Source organism: Lithobates pipiens, unplaced genomic scaffold (genome assembly GCF_037356315.1).
Source record: "Lithobates pipiens isolate NorthernLeopardFrog02 unplaced genomic scaffold, aLitPip1_a1.2 Scaffold_28, whole genome shotgun sequence".
NCBI classification, from domain to species: Eukaryota; Metazoa; Chordata; class Amphibia; order Anura; family Ranidae; genus Lithobates; species Lithobates pipiens.
The window spans coordinates 157,889,906-157,912,710 of record NW_027507789.1 but is presented as its reverse complement, the minus strand read 5'-3'; the positions used below and the strand labels follow the sequence as shown (position 1 = coordinate 157,912,710).

The following is a 22,805-nucleotide window of genomic DNA, read 5'->3' as shown; positions in this document are numbered from 1 at the left end:
GTTTGATGGGCACAGTGAGGCTGCAATTGATGTTTTTTTTTTTTTGAATTTTTTAATTTGTTTGCGCCCCCCCAAAAATTTTGAGCACCAGCCGCCACTGGTCACAGCTAATCACATGGTAAGGAGCCTCTGTCAGAGGCTCCTTACCACAATCGGGTATGCGGCGTGTCAGACTGACACACTGCACCACCGATCGCCACTCTATACGCCCCCGCAGGCGGGCACGCTCCGGCATGTTATCCTGAAAGACGTCATATGACGTCCAGTCAGGATAACAGAACCACCACCCGGCCGTCATGCTGCTATAGGCCGGGCGGGAAGCGGTTAAGGCCACATTCACACTGGGCCCAAATGGGCCCAGCAGGCCAGCACTGATTACAAGAACCGCAGAAAACGCAGACTGTCTGCATCCAGGGCCAATAACTTACAGGTGATGGCTGCATGAGTGATTAAATGCGAGGGGCCGCGATTAGCTGTGGATGCTGGCAGCCTGCCCTTGCCTTCACTGGGCCTGCTCCCCACAGCCAATCCTTGGAATCCCCTATTGGGGATCTCTCATTAATTGGTGTCGGGTCCATTTGCAGGAGTGAATGTGGCCTAATGCCGCATACACACAAGTCCGGCAAACTCAAGTCCGCCGGACAATCCGCCTGTGTGTAGCCTCCGGTGGACTTTTTTTTACCCAAAAGTCCGGCGGACTAAGAAAGTATTTTTGCACTCCAATCTGTCCGCCGGACTCGCTTTTCAGCGGACAGTACGGCCTTGTGTGTGCTAGTCCGCCGTTCTTTTGAATTGAGTGGACTTTTGCAGCGCGGAGAAAAGTCCGCTCATTTTGAGCGCGTCTCCAGGTAGCCGGGGCCAGCAAAGGAGGCGTCGCTGGCCCCGTCACCTGGTATGGACTTAAAGGGGAACCCCTTACGCCGAAAAATCAGCGTGGGGGTCCCCCCCTAGGTCCACATCAGACCCTTGTCCGAGCATGCTACCCGGCAAGCCAGGAAAGGGGGTGGGGACGAGCGAGCACCCCCCCTCCTGAGCCGTGCCAGGCCGTGTGCCCTCAACATGGGGGGGTGCCTTGGGGAAGGGGGGGCCGCGCGGCCCCCCCACCCCAAAGCACCTTGTCCCCATGTTGATGAGGACAAGGACCTCTTCCCGACAACCCTGGCGTTGGTTGTCGGGGTCTGCGGGCGGGGGGCTTATCGGAATCCGTGAGCCCCCTTTAATAAGGGGGGCCCCGGATACCGGCCCCCCACCCTATGTGAATGAGTATAAGGTACAATGTACCCCTACCCATTCACATAGTTCTTCATGGTTCATCTTGCCGGGGTGGCCCGGCAAGAAGAACCGAAGAGGGGGACAGGACCCCCGAAGAGGGGGACAAGACCCCCGAAGTCGTAAGAAGAGGGCGGCGGCGAAGAAGAAAGCCGGGCTCCTCCGCTAGTAAAAGAGCAAGCAGAAGATAGTGGAGGAGTCCGGCGAGAAGACCCCCCAAGACGGAAGACCCCCGGAGCTGTGCAATAAACTATTTTAACCCTTGTGTGTTGTGTTTTTTTTTTTACTTTTTTTTTTACAGGTGAATGGGTAGGGGTACATTGTACCCCATACTCATTCACATAGGGTAGGGGGCCGGTATCTGGGGGTCCCCTTATTAAAGGGGGCTCCCAGATTCCGATAAGCCCCCCGCCCACAGACCCCGACAACCAACGGCCAGGGTTGTCGGGAAGAGGCCCTTGTCCTCATTAACATGGGGACAAGGTGCTTTGGGGTGGGGGGCCGCGCGGCCCCCCCTTCCCCAAGGCACCCCTTCATGTTGAGGGCACACGGCCTGGCACGGCTCAGGAGGGGGGGGGCAGCTCGCTCGTCCCCACCCCCTTTCCTGGCCGGCCGGGTAGCGTGTTCGGACAAGGGTCTGATGTGGACCTAGGGGGGGACCCCCACGCCGATTTTTCGGCATAGGGGCTCCTCTTCAAGTCCATACCAGGTGACGGGGCAAGCGACGCCTGCTTCGCTGGCCCCGGCTACCTGGAGACGTGCTCAAAAAGAGCGGACTTTCCTCCCCGTGTGTGGGCGAGTCCGTTCATTTCAAAAGTACAGCGGATAGTCCGGCGGACTTAGTACGCCATATTAGTCCACTGAAAAAGTGCCGTGTGTGGGCAAGTAGCTCGTTCGGAAAGTCCGGCGGACAGTCCGGCGGGAAGTCCGTCAGACTAAGTCAGCCGGATAGTTGGCTACGTGTGTACGCGGCATAAGGGAGAGTTAACAGAAACAAAATCTAAACTCAGATGTTGGAAACTCACCTGTAACTGTTTATTTTCAGCCTTAAGGTTTTTCAGTTCCATGTCCTGTTGCTCTAATTCTGTTTCTAAATCATGCACTTTACACCTGTACCAGGAAAAGAATAAAAAATAATAAAAGCATGATGCATGGTAATATTAGTGTATAGTGTATGAGTGCAAAATCTGTACATACACACTAAAGCCTGGTACACAATATTATTTTTTCATTCAACCCAGCGGGCTGAACAAAAACAAAATTTGAGGCACGCTAGAGGAACCACTGTACTAACTATCAGATGTTAGTACAACAATCTCTATGCTGAGCTATTGTGTTCTGACACCCCCCGCCAGAACACATCGGTCAGCACTCTCAGCCACTTGCTGAGAGTGCTGAACGGGAGCTGATAGGCAGATCTTTTTCGGTCATGCCTCTTTGACAGAAGCAGGACGTTCAACCAGTTTCTGCTTGACCAGCTGATCCTGGCCTATATTCAGTAAAAAAAGCTGTTAGATCCTGTCTTCTCTGATCCTCTCCTCCTTCCACTGTCCCAATATATTTCCTGATAATACAGAGCCAGGGGACAAGCTGCACATGCTCAGTTTGGTGTGTATTTCTAGAGAGTTGTTTTTTTTTTCTTTGGAGGGTGCATGTTATCAGCACAGGGCCAATCAGCACTGTGCAGACAGAGGGTCAGAGGTCCTGCATCCTCATAGGACAGTCAGTGCAGAATGAAATCTCCTCCTTCAAGCTTTAACCAGATACTGACAGAAATCACATGACTGCTACTGTATATACTGATGAGAAAAGGTATTTAACAGTTTATATTTACTAAAATAATTGCATTTTCATGTTCTGTCTACTGTGGGAGACCAGATATAGTGAATGCAGGGTCCTGGGTTCAGGAACACTTTAACGCAGATTAGCATAAATGGCAATTTAAACAGAACTAAGCACATATCAGGGGAAAACAGTAAATCTATATCATTAGCTTAAATCAATTTATCAATTAGCAAATCAGCAATGAACAATGTATGATAACTCTACTGTAAATGCATTCAGAATGATAGCAGCTCTATACTGGTTCTGAGTGCACTCAAATGAATGAACAGAGGCGGGGTACCTCCTTAACTGGCCAGCGGCTAGAGCTTTAAGCTGGTTACAATTAGGGGCAGTCCTTAGTACTAAGTTTCGTTGGAGCTCATTGGCACATTTTGCTGCCATCAATAAGGCCTGCAGGCAGTATTAGAGCTATGGGGTCACTGGTTATGTAGCTCCTAGTGGCTTATTCCCTAGCAGTGGTAAGTAGTGGCTGCAAGGCCCGCTCGCCAGTCCCGGTAACACAGTGTTAGTTGCCCCTCCAATCAGGCGTCTGCTCGCTTAGGTTGCTTGGGGCGACTCTGGCAGGCAGCATGGCAATGACCAGGAGCGTTGCCTGGTCTACAAAAGATCTGGGGCTAGAGCCCATGGCAGCGTAGTAAAGAAAGTCATATGTTTGGGCGGGCATACACATGTATATACAGTAATATACGTGTGTGTGTGTGTGTGTGTGTGTATATATATTCCTAGAGAGCCCCCCACTTACATCAGGGTCCCCAGAAAGTCCTCCTTATATCAGGGTCCCCAGTGAGCCTCCTTACATCAGGGTCCCCAGAGACCCCCCCACTTACATCAGGGTTCCCAGAGAGCCCCCACTTGCATCAGGGTCCCCAGAGACCCCCCCACTTACATCAGGGTTCCCAGAGAGCCTCCCCCTTACATCATGGTCCCCAGGGAAACACCCCTTAAACCAAGGTCCCCAGATAGCCTTCCCCTTAAAACCAGGGTCCCCAGAGGGCCTCCCCCTTCCATCAGGATCCCCAGAGAGCACCCCACTTACATCAGGGTTCCCAGAGAGCCTCCACTCCCCTTGGGGATCCCTGCAGAGGCTCAGGGCTATCTGCTTTCCCATGCTGTAGTAGCTTCCAATGGTGTGGCCTCCCTCCGTCTCTGGAAATGACACCCCACGCTTCGTCCTCTCACAACCCTGACCCCGATAACACTCTGCAGACTCACAAGATCCCCCCCCCCCCATGGCTGTGGGTTTCTGCTGACTCAGACTCTCTTTCTATGGCTGACAATCTTGGGCACAGTCATTCTCTCCTCCGCCCTATCCTCTGTCATGCTCTCCTTCACTCTCTCTCCCCCCCCAGCACTCTCCTCCCAGAGCCTTTTCCCGGGCTCCTTGTTCTCTCTTTCATCCAGTACTGCAATCTGGACCCTGTAGTCCGCCACCAATCAGAATAAATGGGGCCGCCTGTGCTCTGGGACTACATATCCCATAATCCATTTGTCCTCCTCCCTGACTGGTCCCTAGGAGAAGGGGGGAGGAAACAGAGTGAGCAGCGGGTGGGAGGAAACACACAAGCCCAAAGCTGCACTCTTCCTCTGGGATGGCTGGCCAGGTCTCCTTCTGTGACGCTGCTCCGAGCAGGGGGGGGGGCCCACAGATTCTTACAACACAGCCACTGTGGTCCCCGTTGTCACTGCTCCCCGCGCTGAGAGGAGAAAGGCGGGAGCCAGGGGGGGAGACAACTGGCAGCCGCCCTGTGTCCCATGCAGCAGCCAGCTTTTTGGGTGGATTTATTAAAGGCAAATTGACTGTTCAGTTTGCAAGTGCAGTTGCTCCAGAGCTTAGTAAATGAGGTGAAGCTTCACTTTGCGTGTGAGACATGCGTGTGAGACATACAATCTTGCGTTATGGATTCCATACTCTTGCTTGAACATTCTCAATTCGAGATTGAGTGGCTTTTCTTTAAATATGCATGCGCTATTCGAGAGCGAGTGTATCATATCAACAGAACACCTGTTGCAAAGTGAGTGGAACTCGGAACCAAAGTGGAGCGCATACTGGAAGATTGTATGTTTCACGCGCATGCGCAGTTTGGGAGCATCCCATATCTACAGAGCATCCCATATCGACAACACTGGCACCAATGACAATTAAAGACATTTCTCCTCCCCTCCTGTCTCTGTGACCAAACAGGAAGTGATGGAAAATGTCTTCAATCACAACAAATGCAGTTGGTGAGGTGCAAGTTTATTGAACATAAGACTATATATATTTACGTGTATGAGATATTAAGTAATTGTATAATGCCGTATAGTCTGTACAATGTTGAAGCTCTGAGTAAACAAAATTAAGTAGTATGCAAAATATGCAAAGAGCCATCATTTATGTATACATACTCTAATTCTGGGATGTTTCTCCTCAACGCCTCTTTTTCCTCTTCAAGGTTCTTCACTTGGCATAGCATAACCTGATAAAAGACAGATGCATTCCTTTATTAGATTTTTAGACACTGATAATGTGTGGCTTTATAACATGCTCATTTCTTGGCTGTCATGCATATACTTTGGCTTCAGTGCTTTCTAAATCTGTGACCTGGAACAAATATGTTAAAGCAGAGTTCCACCCAAAAGTGGAAGTTCTGCTTTAAATACTCCTTTCCCCCTTAGATGCCACATGTCATTTTTTTATTGGGGGTGGCAGGTACCTAGTTTTGACAGGTACCCAGCTCCCACTTCCGTTCGGGCCACCTAGACAGCTCGAGCAGAAGTTCCTCCCCCCTCCCTCCTTGCAATATTCTGGGACATGTCACAGGTCCCAGAAGATTGCCCGACCATTGAGGAGGCGTGGCACGATTCATGCAGTGCGCACCCGGCTGTGATACCGCAAGCTGTCGCAGCCGGGTGCCCACACTTCAAAATGCCAGCACCGGGAAGAGATGAAGGAGAGAGCTGGGGGTTTGGGTGGTCGCATCGCTGTATCCTGGGACAGGTAAGTGTGTGTTTATTAACCACTTAACCACTTAAGCCCCGGACCAATTTGCAGCCAAAGGACCAGGCCCCTTTTTGCGATTCGGCACTGCGTCGCTTTAACTGACACTTGCGTGGTCACGCGACGTGGCTCCCAAACAAAATTGGCGTCCTTTTTTTCCCACAAATAGAGCTTTCTTTTGGTGATATTTTATCACCCCTGCGGTTTTTATTTTTTGCGCTATAAACAAAAATAGAGCGACAATTTTGAAAAAAAATGCTATATTTTTTACTTTTTGCTATAATAAATATCCCCAAAAAATATATAAAAAAAATGTTTTTTCCTCAGTTTAGGCCGATACGTATTCTTCTACATATTTTTGGTAAAAAAATTGCAATTAGCGATTATTGATTGGTTTGCGCAAAAATTATAGCGTTTACAAAATAGGAGATAGTTTTATAGCATTTTTATTAATTTTTTTTTTTTTTTTTAACTAGTAATGGTGGCGATCACCGATTTTTATTGTGACTGCAACATTATGGCGGACACATCAGACATTTTTGCAACATTTTTGGGACCATTGTCATTTATAGAGCAATCAGTGCTATTTAAATGCACTGATTCCTGTGTAAATGACACTGGCAGTGAAGGAGTTAACCACTAGGGGGCGGGGAGGGGTCAAGTGTGACGTGTATTTTTTTTACTGTTGGGGCGTGGCTTTGCATGTGACGTCACTTATAGTCTTTCCCTATAAACAGGGAACAGACAATCAGTGACAGCTACACTAGGAAGCACGGGGAGAGGTTTGTTTACACTTACCTCTCCCCGTTCTTCAGCTCTGTGACCCGATCGCGGGACACCAGCGGCGATCGGGTCCCGCAGCCACGGTCACGGAGCTCAGGACCGGGTCGCAAGTGCACCGCCAGCGGCGCGCTCGCGATCCACGGCTGGGCACTTAAAGAGCCCTGTACAGGTACGTGATTGTACCCAGCCGTGCCATTCTGCCGACGTAAATGTGCAGGAGACGGTCCTTAAGCGGTTAAGGACCGAGCCTCTTTCTGAGATTTGTTGTTTACAAGTTAAAAACATTTTTGCTAAAAAATTACTTAGAACCCCCAAACATTATAACATTTTTTCTAACACCCTAGAGAATAAAATGGTGGCCATTGCAATGCTTTCTGTCACACCGTACTTGCGCAGCGGCTTTACAAGCGCACTTTTTTGGGAAAAAATACACTTTTTTAAATAAAAAAAAAGACAACAGTGAAATTAGCCCATTTTTTTTTATATTGTGAAAGATAATAAATTGATACCCAACATGTCACACTTCAAAACTGCGCCCACTTGTGGAATGGAGACAAACTTTTACCCTTAAAAATCTCCATAGGCGATGTTTAAAAAAATTCTACAGGTTGCATGTTTTGAGTTAGAGGAGGTCTAGGGCTAGAATTATTGCTCTCGCTCTACCAATTGCGGCAATACGTCACATGTGTGGTTTGAACACCGTTTTCATATGTGGCCGCTACTCACATATGCGTTCGCTTCTGCATGCAAGCTCGGCGGGAAAGGTCACGTTTAAAAAAATGTTTTTTTTCTTTTTCTTATTTATTTTACATCTTTATTTTTTATTTTTACACTGTTCTTTAAAAAAAAAAAAAAAGAAAGATTGTGTCACTTTTATTCCTATTACAAGGAATGTAAACATCCCCTCTAATAGAAAAAAAACATGACAGGACCTCTTTAACCACTTGAGATCCGCACTATAGCCAAATGACGGCTACAGCGCGGATCTCCTTTTCCGGGACTACGTCTATTGACGTAGTCCCGTGCACGAGCGGCCTGCGCGCCCCCTGAGGGGCGCGCCCGGCGCGCTCTGTGATCGGCGAGTCCATGAGATCCGATCCGTGCAAGGGGTCGATCCCGACCCCTTATAACGTGATCAGCTGTCAGCCAATGACAGCTGATCATGTGATATAACGGAGCCGGTAATCGGCTATTATTCCTCCTCGCGCTGTCAGCGCGAGGAGAAAAAAAAAAGCCGATCACCGGCGGCCGTGATCGGGACATCAGTCCCGATCACGGCCAGCCCTGCTAGTGCCCACCTGCCCCCTGCAGTGCCACATGTCTAAAAAGTAAGTGCCCCCCGTCAGTGCCACCCAGCAGTGCCACCCACAGTGCCACCCAGCAGTGCCACCCAGCAGTGCCCACAATCTGCCTCAAAGGTGCTGCACCCCAGTGCCACTTATCCGTGCCCATCAGTGTCATCTACCAGTGCCCAGCAGTGCCGCCCATCAGTGCCCAGCAGTGCCACCTATCAGAGCCACCTATCAGTGCCACCTATCAGTGCCCATCAGTCCCATCTATCAGTGGTACCTATCAGTGCCCATCCGTGCCACCCATCCGTGCCACCCATCTGTGCCACCCATCCATGCCATCTTATCTGTGCCCATATTTGCCCATCAGTGCCGCCTTATCTGTGCCCATTGGTGCCGCCTTATCTGTGCCTATTAGTGCTGCCTTAACTATGCCTATCAGTGCCCACCAGTGCAGCCTATCAGTGCCCACCAATGCAGCCTATCAGTGCCCACCAATGCAGCCCATCAGTGCCCACCAGTGCAGCCTATCAGTGCCACCTAATCAGCGCACTTCAATGAAGGAGAAAAATGACCCGTTTGCAAAATTTTATAACAAACTATTAAACATGATTTTTTTTTTTTTTTTTTGCATTTTTTTTTTGTTTGTTTAGCAAAAAATAAAACTCCGAGCTGTAATTAAATACCACCAAAAGAAAGCTCTATTTGTGGGAAAAAAATGATAAAAATCTCATTTGGGTACAGTGTTGTATGCCCGCGCAATTGTCATTCAAAGTGCATCAGCGCTGAAAGCTGAAAATTGGTCTGGGACTGAGGGGGGTTTAAGTGCCCAGTAAGCAAGTGGTTAATGTGAGATCTGGGGTCAAAATGCAAAATGCACTAAAATGCAATAATAAAAAAAAGTCCCTTTAAGATCTATGGGCGGAACTGACGTTTTGACGTCATTTCCGCCCTGCAATGGTATGGAGATGGGTGGGGCCATCTTCCCTCACTTGTCTCCATACCCAGGAAGGAGAACCATCCGACCGCCTCCACCACTACCGATGGCTCCACTAAGTGGCGGAGGGCACTGGAGAGCCCTCTCCTGCCGCCAATAAAAGTGATCTTGCGGCGAATCCGCCTCAGAGATCACTATTATCGGAAACCAGACCGCCCGCTGAAGAAGAGGATACCAGGGTGAGAACAACGATATTCCTTTTCAAAGTGAGGATGTATATCGTCATGCGGCGGTCCGGAAGTGGTTAAAATTCAGCAGCTACACTTTTTTGTAGCTGATGACTTTTAATAAACACAAAAACGGCTGGAACTCCTCTTTAAGATATGGAATTTTGAAACTTTCCTGACACTTATTTACAACATGACTGTCCTAGATCTTTGACTCAAAATACTGAAGTTAGAAACAGCCAGGCAAATAGCAGTTTCTAAAGAGGGCCAGTAATGGCAGCCCCCCCCCCCCCTACTTTTCTAGAGCCAGAAAAACTTTCAAACATGTCAAATCAAAATTAAAAAAACAATTATTGTGTGTGACATTGGTTGTGGTTGCCACCGTCCTTATTAACTATATGTAGAAAACCACAATTGTTCTTTTTAGGACTTTGATGACAACTTCTAACCTAAAAGTAAGATTAAAACAACATTTATTTCCTCAGTTCAAAAGGTTTGAACCATATATATTACATCACATGCTACATAAATTCAATGGGGTACATTAGCATTTATTACTATTTTATATGCTTCAACAGCTTGCAATATAATGAATGATGGTCTTTGCATGCACTTATGGGGGTCTTGATGACTTGGGAGTCTATTTACATGGATCCAGACTTTAATTTTCTATATAGGACTGATGCAACAAATATAGTCGTTCTTCTTAATGTATTATGATGGCTGAACTATTATGTATAAATTGTAATATGTGGATAGTAAAAAATGTATATTTCAGAATGGTATCTTATCCCTGAGGAAAATAATTGGTATGAAACATGTTGGAGTTTAGTGATGGACGAACTTCCGACGGGACGTTTCGCGAACGCGAAACGCGAACGGACACAAACGTTCGCGAAAACGACCGTTCGCCGCGGGCTCCATTGACTTCAATGGGAGGCGAATTTCGCAAACCTTTAGGTCGAATTTGCGGCCACGGGGTAATTATTAGGGGGTAGCACGTAGTCCCACCACCTGGACAATAGCATAATACATGTATGAGGTGAATTTGGGATCGATAACTACAAGCATTTTTTTTTTATTTGGGAAATTGTTCTGACAATTCAGGACTATGGAGCTAATGAAGGCAATGGAGGAGAGGGAAGGTCAGGGACCAGGGTAGGCAAACAAGAGGGTGCAGGAGATACAGAGCACTGACAGCAGCACCGTAATACAGAGCACTGACATCAGCACCGTGACATACAGCGCTGACAGCAGCTCCGTGACATACAGCGCTGACAGCAGCTCCGTGACATACAGCGCTGACAGCAGCTCCGTGACATACAGCGCTGACAGCAGCTCCGTGACATACAGCGCTGACAGCAGCTCCGTGACATACAGCGCTGACAGCAGCACCGTGACATACAGCGCTGACAGCAGCTCCGTGACATACAGCGCTGACAGCAGCTCCGTGACATACAGCGCTGACAGCAGCTCCGTGACATACAGCACTGACAGCAGCTCCGTGACATACAGCGCTGACAGCAGCTCCGTGACATACAGCGCTGACAGCAGCACCGTGACATACAGCGCTGACAGCAGCTCCGTGACATACAGCGCTGACAGCAGCTCCGTGACATACAGCGCTGACAGCAGCTCCGTGACATACAGCGCTGACAGCAGCTCCGTGACATACAGCGCTGACAGCAGCACCGTGACATACAGCGCTGACAGCAGCTCCGTGACATACAGCGCTGACAGCAGCTCCGTGACATACAGCGCTGACAGCAGCTCCGTGACATACAGCGCTGACAGCAGCTCCGTGACATACAGCGCTGACAGCAGCTCCGTGACATACAGCGCTGACAGCAGCTCCGTGACATACAGCGCTGACAGCAGCACCGTGACATACAGCGCTGACAGCAGCTCCGTGACATACAGCGCTGACAGCAGCTCCGTGACATACAGCGCTGACAGCAGCTCCGTGACATACAGCACTGACAGCAGCTCCGTGACATACAGCGCTGACAGCAGCTCCGTGACATACAGCGCTGACAGCAGCACCGTGACATACAGCGCTGACAGCAGCTCCGTGACATACAGCGCTGACAGCAGCTCCGTGACATACAGCGCTGACAGCAGCTCCGTGACATACAGCGCTGACAGCAGCTCCGTGACATACAGCGCTGACAGCAGCTCCGTGACATACAGCGCTGACAGCAGCTCCGTGACATACAGCGCTGACAGCAGCTCCGTGACATACAGCGCTGACAGCAGCTCCGTGACATACAGCGCTGACAGCAGCTCCGTGACATACAGCGCTGACAGCAGCTCCGTGACATACAGCGCTGACAGCAGCACCGTAAGCAGCCCCAGGAGGAAGTCAGCACAGCACAGGGATGGTGTGATCCCCTCATAATAAGAACCCCCAGGAGGAAGTCAGCACAGCACAGGGATGGTGGGAGCCCCTCATAATAAGAACACCCAGGAGGAAGTCAGCACAGCACAGGGATGGTGGGAACCCCTCATAATAAGCAGCCCCAGTAGAAATATGACACCGCTCAACCTCTTCAAAGAGGAGGGTAGGGGCATATAGTACGGTGTGCTTTTTTGGGTCAGGGAAGTGAGCCAAATGAATTAAGAAGGTCTGTGTGCTTGATTCCAAAAATTGTTTATAGACATATACATGGTCTACTGATCACATGTGTTGAATTCCTCCGAGATCCATGCCTCATTCATTTTTAGAAATGTGAGGTAGTTAACACTGTGGTGAGCTAGGCGAGTACGCTTATCGGTCACAATCCCCCCTGCTGCGCTGAACGTCCTTTCGGACAGGACACTGGATGAGGGGCAAGCCAACAGTTCGATTGCAAATTGGGCAAGCTCTGGCCAGAGGTCAAGCCTGCCCACCCAGTAGTCTAGGGGTTCATCACTCCTCAGAGCGTCCACATCGGCCGTTAACCCAATGTAGTCGGACACCTGACGGTCTAGGCGTTCCCTGATGCTGGATCCGGATGACACCTGTCGATGGGTCGGCTGAAAGAATGACCTCATATCCGAAGTCACCAACACATCTTCAAACCGGCCTCTTCTTGCAGGCGCTGTTGGATTGGTACCCGCAAATCCTTCTCTGGGAGTGGGAATTGCTCCTCTGCCAGCGCACGCAAAAGCAGAATGCAGCATTTCTCGAAGCAAGGCCTGGAAGTGCTGCATTCTGACAGCCCTCTGCGACGGCGGTAACATTTCCGCCATTTTGTGTTTGTACCGGGGGTCTAAGTACGTTGCCACCCAGTACTGGTCCTTGACCCTCATGCTTTTTATACGGGGGTCCCTATTAAAACACTGGAGCATGAAGGCCCCCATTTGCACTAAAGTGGAAGCGGTGTGGTGGCCTGGCTCCTGCTCATCATCCAGGATAATGTCGTCCTCTTCATTCTCCTCTCCCCATCCTCGCACAACAGGGATCCCAGAAAGGTTTAAAGCATGCTCTTCTTGCTCCTGCTCATCCGCCCCGGCACCATCCTCCTCTGACTCCTCATCAGACTCCTGTTGTTGACTTGTCTCAGATAGAGTAGCCCCCCCTGGGAATTCATCCAGCATTGCGACTTCCTCATCTTCCCGCTCCTGCTCCTCCACAGCCTGATCAATGACACGACGCAATGCACGCTCCAGAAAGAAGGCATAAGGTACCATGTCACTGATGGCGCCATGGCTGCGACTGACCAGTTTGGTGATCTCCTCAAATGGCCGCAGAAGTCTGCATGTGTCGCGCATGAGCAGCCACTGGCGCGGTGAAAAAAAACCCAGCTCCCCAGAACCGTTTCTTTCGCAGAGTTCATACAGGTAGACGTTAACTGCACGTTTCTGCTGGAGCAGCCTATCAAGCATATAGAAGGTTGAGTTCCATCGCGTCGGGCAATCGCAAATAAGACGTCTGACCGGCAGATGGTGTCGCCGCTGAATGTCAGCAAGGCGAGCCATGGCCGTGTAAGATCTTCTGAAATGGGCCGAGATTTTCCTTGCCTGCCGCAAGATGTCCTGGACCCCAGGGTATTTGACAAGGAATCGCTGCACGACCAAGTTTAAGACGTGTGCCATGCACGGCACGTGCGTGATTTTGCCCTGTTTCAATGCGCTAAGCAGATTGGCACCGTTGTCACACACCACTTTACCAACTGTCAAATTGAGCGGTGTTAGCCACTCATCTGCCTGTGAACGCAAAGCTGAAAGGAGTGCCGGGCCAGTGTGGCTCTTTGCTTCCAGGCACAACAGACGCAGCACGGCATGGCAACGTCTCACCTGGCATGTGGAATAGGTTCTGGGGAGCTTGGGCGGTGCAGTGGAAGAGACGCTAGCAGCGGAAAAGGAGGAGGCAGCTGAGGAGGAGAGGGAGGAGGATGGAGTAGGAGGAGGAGAAGAAGAGTCAGGCCTGCATGCAATCCGTGGCGGTAAAACCAAATCTACACGGGTGCCACGGGTTACATGCTTGACGGCCGTCAGAAGGTTCACCCAGTGGGCAGTAAAACTGATATACCTTCCCTGCCCGTGTTTGCTAGACCACGTGTCTGTGGTCAGATGTATCTTGGCACCGACACTGTGTGCCAGAGATACATTCACTTGCCGCTGAACATGGCCATATAGCTCTGGGATGCCCTTCTCTGAGAAATACTTCCTTCCTGGGACCTTCCATTGTGGTGTTCCAATGGCCACAAATTTGCGAAAGGCCTCCGAGTCCACCAGTTTATATGGCAGTAGTTGGCGGGCTATGAGTTCTGACAAGCCAGCCGCCAACCGTTGGGCAAGAGGGTTATCCGGCGTCATCATTTTTTTACGCTCAAACATTAGGCCCACGGAAGCCTGCCTTTTTGCAGAAAAATGTGAGCTTGGCGTGATGGAAGGTGGAGTGGAGGACAATTGTGAGGAGAGAGGAGAAGGAGAAGTAGAAGACGAGGCTGGACGGTGAGAGCCTGCAGTGTGGCTTTGTGTGTTCCGTTGCTCCCACTGGGCTCGGTGATGGCTGCTCATGTGCCTTCTTAAGGCGGTCGTCCCTAGGTGAGTATTGGGCTTACCGCGACTAACGCGTTGACTGCAAAGATTGCAGATGGCAACGCTATTGTCAGCAGCGGACACGTTAAAAAAAGCCCACACTGCGGAGCCATGTGCCGGTGTCCTGGGAGCGCCAGATGTGACCGTACATGGTCGATGACTCGCTCCTGATACATTTGCAGTCTGCTTTGTCCCTGCTGTGCAATGTAAGTCATTGCTGCTTCTCCTCCCTATCTGCTGGTCCATATCTCCCTCTGAACTCCCCTCCTCTTCCTCTCTTGTGGGCACCCACGTGACATCACTAGACACGTCATCATCAACGTCACCTTCCCCACCGCTATAAGTAGAGTAGGCAGCAACACCGGGGACCAACCTCCTCCTTGGGCTGATCTGGGTACTGGCGTCAGACTGCTGAGTAGCGCTTGTTGCTACCTCCTCTTCCTGATCCAATACCAAGAGTGGCTGCGCATCAGAAATGTCCTCTTGATATGGATCGGAAAATAATTCCAGTGACTCAAGCGGAAGGTATGTGGTGGTGGTGGTGGTGGTCGTGTTGTTGGTGGTAGTGTCTTTGGGGGTGCACATAGCAGAGAGTGAAGAAGAGGGTGCAGATCGAGAGGATGAGGAGGGTGCAGAAGAGTAAGGCTGAGCGAGCCACTCAACCAAGTCTGGTGCATCCTTTAAAGTAATTGAACGCACCTTCTGCAACTTCCCACTTTGGCTCAAGCCTGTTGCTCCTGCCCTACCCCTACCACCCCTGCGGAAGGGCCTGCCTCTTCCTCTGCATGTCATTTTTTAAATGACCCTGTGACAAAACTCTTAGTCCCTATACCGCTGAAGGACTGCTGCAGTATAGGTGAGCGGTCAGCAGTGGTGCACGTCAACCCTATCTATTGTGGACCTATAGCGGTCCTTACAGAACAGCAGACTGTACCGCACTCAAGCCTATGTACCGTAGCACCCTATACCAAGTTACCAGTCCTTATAAGAACTTTTGTGGACCAAGCAGGTTGTGTATTAGTGTTTAGCAGACTGTACGTCAGTCCCTATACCGCTGAAGGACTGCTGCAGTATAGGGCAGCGGTCAGCAGTGGTGCACGTCAACCCTATCTATTGTGGACCGATAGCGGTCCTTACAGAACAGCAGACTGTACCGCACTCAAGCCTATGTACCGTAGCACCCTATACCAAGTTACCAGTCCTTATAAGAACTTTTGTGGACCAAGCAGGTTGTGTATTAGTGTTTAGCAGACTGTACGTCAGTCCCTATACCGCTGAAGGACTGCTGCAGTATAGGGCAGCGGTCAGCAGTGGTGCACGTCAACCCTATCTATTGTGGACCGATAGCGGTCCTTACAGAACAGCAGACTGTACCGCACTCAAGCCTATGTACCGTAGCACCCTATACCAAGTTACCAGTCCTTATAAGAACTTTTGTGGAACAAGCAGGTTGTGTGTTAGTGATTAGCAGACTGTACGTCAGTCCCTATACCAATGAAGGACTGCTGCAGTATAGGGCAGCGGTCAGCAGTAGTGCACGGCAACCCTATGTATTGTGGACCGATAGCGGTCCTTACAGAACAGCAGACTGTACTGCACTCAGGCCTATGTACCGTAGCACCCTATACCAAGTTACCAGTCCTTATAAGAACTTTTGTGGACCAAGCAGGTTGTGTGTTAGTGTTTAGCAGACTGTGCGTCAGTCCCTATACCGCTGAAGGACTGCTGCAGTATAGGGCAGCGGTCAGCAGTAGTGCACGGCAACCCTATGTATTGTGGACCGATAGCGGTCCTTACAGAACAGCAGACTGTAACGCACTCAGGCCTATGTACCGTAGCACCCTATACCAAGTTACCAGTCCTTATAAGAACTTTTGTGGACCAAGCAGGTTGTGTGTTAGTGATTAGCAGACTGTACGTCAGTCCCTATACCAATGAAGGACTGCTGCAGTATAGGGCAGCGGTCAGCAGTAGTGCACGGCAACCCTATGTATTGTGGACCGATAGCGGTCCTTACAGAACAGCAGACTGTAACGCACTCAGGCCTATGTACCGTAGCACCCTATACCAAGTTACCAGTCCTTATAAAAACTTTTGTGGACCAAGCAGGTTGTGTGTTAGTGTTTAGCAGACTGTGCGTCAGTCCCTATACCGCTGAAGGACTGCTGCAGTATAGGGCAGCGGTCAGCAGTGGTGCACGTCAACCCTATCTATTGTGGACCGATAGCGGTCCTTACAGAACAGCAGACTGTACCGCACTCAAGCCTATGTACCGTAGCACCCTATACCAAGTTACCAGTCCTTATAAGAACTTTTGTGGACCAAGCAGGTTGTGTATTAGTGTTTAGCAGACTGTACGTCAGTCCCTATACCGCTGAAGGACTGCTGCAGTATAGGGCAGCGGTCAGCAGTGGTGCACGTCAACCCTATCTATTGTGGACCGATAGCGGTCCTTACAGAACAGCAGACTGTACCGCACTCAAGCCTATGTACCGTAGCACCCTATACCAAGTTACCAGTCCTTATAAGAACTTTTGTGGAACAAGCAGGTTGTGTGTTAGTGATTAGCAGACTGTACGTCAGTCCCTATACCAATGAAGGACTGCTGCAGTATAGGGCAGCGGTCAGCAGTAGTGCACGGCAACCCTATGTATTGTGGACCGATAGCGGTCCTTACAGAACAGCAGACTGTACTGCACTCAGGCCTATGTACCGTAGCACCCTATACCAAGTTACCAGTCCTTATAAGAACTTTTGTGGACCAAGCAGGTTGTGTGTTAGTGTTTAGCAGACTGTGCGTCAGTCCCTATACCGCTGAAGGACTGCTGCAGTATAGGGCAGCGGTCAGCAGTAGTGCACGGCAACCCTATGTATTGTGGACCGATAGCGGTCCTTACAGAACAGCAGACTGTAACGCACTCAGGCCTATGTACCGTAGCACCCTATACCAAGTTACCAGTCCTTATAAGAACTTTTGTGGACCAAGCAGGTTGTGTGTTAGTGATTAGCAGACTGTACGTCAGTCCCTATACCAATGAAGGACTGCTGCAGTATAGGGCAGCGGTCAGCAGTAGTGCACGGCAACCCTATGTATTGTGGACCGATAGCGGTCCTTACAGAACAGCAGACTGTAACGCACTCAGGCCTATGTACCGTAGCACCCTATACCAAGTTACCAGTCCTTATAAAAACTTTTGTGGACCAAGCAGGTTGTGTGTTAGTGTTTAGCAGACTGTGCGTCAGTCCCTATACCGCTGAAGGACTGCTGCAGTATAGGGCAGCGGTCAGCAGTGGTGCACGTCAACCCTATCTATTGTGGACCGATAGCGGTCCTTACAGAACAGCAGACTGTACCGCACTCAAGCCTATGTACCGTAGCACCCTATACCAAGTTACCAGTCCTTATAAGAACTTTTGTGGACCAAGCAGGTTGTGTATTAGTGTTTAGCAGACTGTACGTCAGTCCCTATACCGCTGAAGGACTGCTGCAGTATAGGGCAGCGGTCAGCAGTGGTGCACGTCAACCCTATCTATTGTGGACCGATAGCGGTCCTTACAGAACAGCAGACTGTACCGCACTCAAGCCTATGTACCGTAGCACCCTATACCAAGTTACCAGTCCTTATAAGAACTTTTGTGGAACAAGCAGGTTGTGTGTTAGTGATTAGCAGACTGTACGTCAGTCCCTATACCAATGAAGGACTGCTGCAGTATAGGGCAGCGGTCAGCAGTAGTGCACGGCAACCCTATGTATTGTGGACCGATAGCGGTCCTTACAGAACAGCAGACTGTACTGCACTCAGGCCTATGTACCGTAGCACCCTATACCAAGTTACCAGTCCTTATAAGAACTTTTGTGGACCAAGCAGGTTGTGTGTTAGTGTTTAGCAGACTGTGCGTCAGTCCCTATACCGCTGAAGGACTGCTGCAGTATAGGGCAGCGGTCAGCAGTAGTGCACGGCAACCCTATGTATTGTGGACCGATAGCGGTCCTTACAGAACAGCAGACTGTAACGCACTCAGGCCTATGTACCGTAGCACCCTATACCAAGTTACCAGTCCTTATAAGAACTTTTGTGGACCAAGCAGGTTGTGTGTTAGTGATTAGCAGACTGTACGTCAGTCCCTATACCAATGAAGGACTGCTGCAGTATAGGGCAGCGGTCAGCAGTAGTGCACGGCAACCCTATGTATTGTGGACCGATAGCGGTCCTTACAGAACAGCAGACTGTAACGCACTCAGGCCTATGTACCGTAGCACCCTATACCAAGTTACCAGTCCTTATAAAAACTTTTGTGGACCAAGCAGGTTGTGTGTTAGTGTTTAGCAGACTGTGCGTCAGTCCCTATACCGCTGAAGGACTGCTGCAGTATAGGGCAGCGGTCAGCAGTGGTGCACGTCAACCCTATCTATTGTGGACCGATAGCGGTCCTTACAGAACAGCAGACTGTACCGCACTCAAGCCTATGTACCGTAGCACCCTATACCAAGTTACCAGTCCTTATAAGAACTTTTGTGGACCAAGCAGGTTGTGTATTAGTGTTTAGCAGACTGTACGTCAGTCCCTATACCGCTGAAGGACTGCTGCAGTATAGGGCAGCGGTCAGCAGTGGTGCACGTCAACCCTATCTATTGTGGACCGATAGCGGTCCTTACAGAACAGCAGACTGTACCGCACTCAAGCCTATGTACCGTAGCACCCTATACCAAGTTACCAGTCCTTATAAGAACTTTTGTGGAACAAGCAGGTTGTGTGTTAGTGATTAGCAGACTGTACGTCAGTCCCTATACCAATGAAGGACTGCTGCAGTATAGGGCAGCGGTCAGCAGTAGTGCACGGCAACCCTATGTATTGTGGACCGATAGCGGTCCTTACAGAACAGCAGACTGTAACGCACTCAGGCCTATGTACCGTAGCACCCTATACCAAGTTACCAGTCCTTATAAGAACTTTTGTGGACCAAGCAGGTTGTGTGTTAGTGATTAGCAGACTGTACGTCAGTCCCTATACCAATGAAGGACTGCTGCAGTATAGGGCAGCGGTCAGCAGTAGTGCACGGCAACCCTATGTATTGTGGACCGATAGCGGTCCTTACAGAACAGCAGACTGTACTGCACTCAGGCCTATGTACCGTAGCACCCTATACCAAGTTACCAGTCCTTATAAAAACTTTTGTGGACCAAGCAGGTTGTGTGTTAGTGTTTAGCAGACTGTGCGTCAGTCCCTATACCGCTGAAGGACTGCTGCAGTATAGGGCAGCGGTCAGCAGTAGTGCACGGCAACCCTATGTATTGTGGACCGATAGCGGTCCTTACAGAACAGCAGACTGTAACGCACTCAGGCCTATGTACCGTAGCACCCTATACCAAGTTACCAGTCCTTATAAGAACTTTTGTGGACCAAGCAGGTTGTGTGTTAGTGATTAGCAGACTGTACGTCAGTCCCTATACCAATGAAGGACTGCTGCAGTATAGGGCAGCGGTCAGCAGTAGTGCACGGCAACCCTATGTATTGTGGACCGATAGCGGTCCTTACAGAACAGCAGACTGTACCGCACCCAAGCCTATGTACCGTAGCACCCTAGACAGACCAAGTTACCAGTCCTGATAAAGAGCTTTGTGGAACAAGTGAGTTGTGAATGATTAGCAGACTGCAGCAGAAGGGCAGCAGTCAAGTATAATATTCTTTCTATATTTGGAAGAAAGAATATTATACGTGTACAAGCCTATTACCGTACCACTGATACCAGTCCTGAAAAGAACCTTTGTGGAACTAATAGTAACAGCAAGTCTTTAAAATTATCCTCACTGCCTGACACACTGCTTCCTGCCTGTCCCTATACAAATTGGCAAAAAAGAGTAGGCTGGAACGATTAGCTGGAACAGCTCTTTTGTGGACCTGATAGTAACAGCTAATGATGATGATGATGATGATGATGAAGAAAGACTAATCTGGCTGAGCTGTCCCTAAAATAGCAGCATACAGCGCTCTGTCCCTTTATCTAAACTGACAAAAGAAACTCAGGCTGCTGACCTAACACCTATACCAGTCCTGAAAAGAACTTTTGTGTACCAAATAGCTAGCGTTTTCTCTGTCCCTACTCCACACAGGATCCTTTCCCTACAGTGACAGAAGAAAGAATGTAAAATGGCCACCGGATCGGGTGTATTTATAGGTTAGGGGGAATGTCCAAGTGTCCATGAGCTGTCATGTCTCAATTGGTTGTCCTGTAACACATGATAAACGTGTCACGAAAGGTTAAAGTTCTTGTATACATTAAACACGTAAGTCCGCCGGGGCGAACGACGGAAAAAGGCGTTCGAACCCGCGGACGGCGAAAGTCGGAAATTCGCCGCGAAACGACCGCCGGGCGAACCGTTCGGCCATCACTATTGGAGTTCCTAAGCTGAGTGGGCCAACCAGTAATCCAATAATTGCGAGCTAAATCATCAGCTGTGGAGAATACCATTTGGACCGCATTCCTTGATGTTGTAACCCAGATCTGTACAATATTTTATACTATGTAACATGTGATGTAATATATGTGGTTCAAACCTTTTAACCACTTCAGCCCGACTGAAGAATTTACTCCCTTCCTGACCAGGCCATTTTTTACAATACGGTGCTGCGTCGCTTTAACTGACAACTATGCAGTCGTGCGACGTTGTACCCAAACAAAATTGAAGTCCTTTTTTTCCCACAAATAGAGCTTTCTTTTGGTGGCATTTGATCACCTCTGCGGTTTTTATTTTTTGCACTATAAACAAAAAAAGAGCGACGATTATGACAAAAAAATTTTACTTTTTTTTATTGATTTTTTGTTACTAGTAATGGCAGCGATCTGTGATTTTTATTGGGACTGCAACATTGCGGTGGACAGATCGGACACTTTGGACACTATTTTGGGACCATTGACATCTATACAGTGATCAGCGCTATTAATTGCTATTGATTACTGTGTAAATATCACTGGTAGGGAAGGGGTTAGCACTAGGGGGCGATCAAGGGTTTAAATGTGTGTCCTAGGAAGTGATCCTAACTGTGGCGGGATGGGACCTGCCTGAGTGAGGAGAACGACCATTGTTCCTAAGCAGTGGGAACAGATCGCTCTCCTCACCTCTGACAGAACGGAGATCTGTCTGTTTACATTGACAGATCTCTGTTCTGTCCTTCTCAGGAGCAATCGCAGGTAGCTGGCTGGCCATCGCGGCTGCTGGCCACGCGCATTGGCTGCTGCATCACGTGGCAGATGCGCATTGGGTGCCCCCTACACTCCTTAACCCCTTAAGCCCCCCGGACCATTTGGCTGCCCAAAGACCACAGCACTTTTTGCGATTCGGCACTGCGTTGCTTTAACTGACAATTGCGCGGTCATGCGACAAAACAAACAAACAAAATTTTTCATTTTTTTCCCACAAATAGAGCTTTCTTTTGGTGGTATTTGATCATCTCTGCGTTTTTTTTTGTGCTATAAACAAAAAAATAGCAACAATTTTGAAAAAAAAAACGCATTATTTTTTACTTTTTGCTATAATAAATATTCCCCCAAAAATATATAAAAAAACATTTTTTTTCCTCAGTTTAGGCCGATACGTAATCTTTTACATATTTTTGGTAAAAAAAAAATGCAATAGGCGTTTATTGATTGGTCTGTGCAAAAGTTATAGCGTCTACAAAATAGGGGATAGTTTTATGGCATTTTTGTTATTTTTTTTTTTACTAGTAATGTCGGCGATCAGCGATTTTTATCGTGACTGCGATATTATGGCGGACACATTGGACAACTTTGGCACGATTTTGGGACCATTCACATTGATACAGCGATCAGTGCAATTAAAAATTAATTGATTACTGTTGTAACTGTGACTGGCAGTGAAGGGGTTAATCACTCAGTTGCGCTGTAGGGGTTAAGTGTGTCCTAGGGAGTGATTCTAACTGTGGGGGGGGGGCTATGTGTGACACGACACTGATCACTGCTCCTGATCACAGGGAGCTGTGATCAGTGACAGTGTCACTAGGCAGAATGGGGAAATGCTTATTTACATTAACATTTCCCCGTTCTTCCTCTTTGTGAGACGATCGCGGGTATCCCCGTGAACATATAGTCCGCGGGACCCACAATTACACTCATGGAGGTTGCGACGGGCGCACTTCATAAAGGGCAACGTACAGGTATGTTAATCTGCCTGTACGTGCCCTTCTGCCGACGTATTTTGGCGTGAGTCGGTCGGCAAGCGGTTAAAGCATCCACCATACAGCTACGGCAATTTTCACAAATCTTTTGAATTACTAATTAGGTTGCCATCGCTTATGTGAATTGATTATGTTTTTATGATTGCCATGTGCTTATAATGCATATATTTGTGAATATGATGACATTAGTCTTATACCTATGTATAGATATGATAATACTCATTTATAAACCTCTTTTTTTACATTACGAATGTATTA

At 49.0% G+C, this 22,805-nt stretch overlaps 1 protein-coding gene across 8 annotated transcripts in view; it reads right to left on the bottom strand.

Moving 5' to 3' along the window:
- The window catches only part of CALCOCO2 (calcium binding and coiled-coil domain 2), a 209,473-nt gene that overhangs the window by 101,063 nt on the left and 85,605 nt on the right, over positions 1–22,805 (bottom strand). For all 8 annotated transcript variants that reach the window (XM_077459788.1, XM_077459784.1, XM_077459780.1 and 5 more), the window contains 2 exons: positions 5,500–5,570; positions 2,295–2,379 (listed from right to left, as the gene is read on the bottom strand). In XM_077459788.1, the coding sequence (XP_077315914.1) occupies positions 2,295–2,379; positions 5,500–5,570 (156 nt within the window). The remainder of the gene's footprint in view (positions 1–2,294; positions 2,380–5,499; positions 5,571–22,805) is intronic.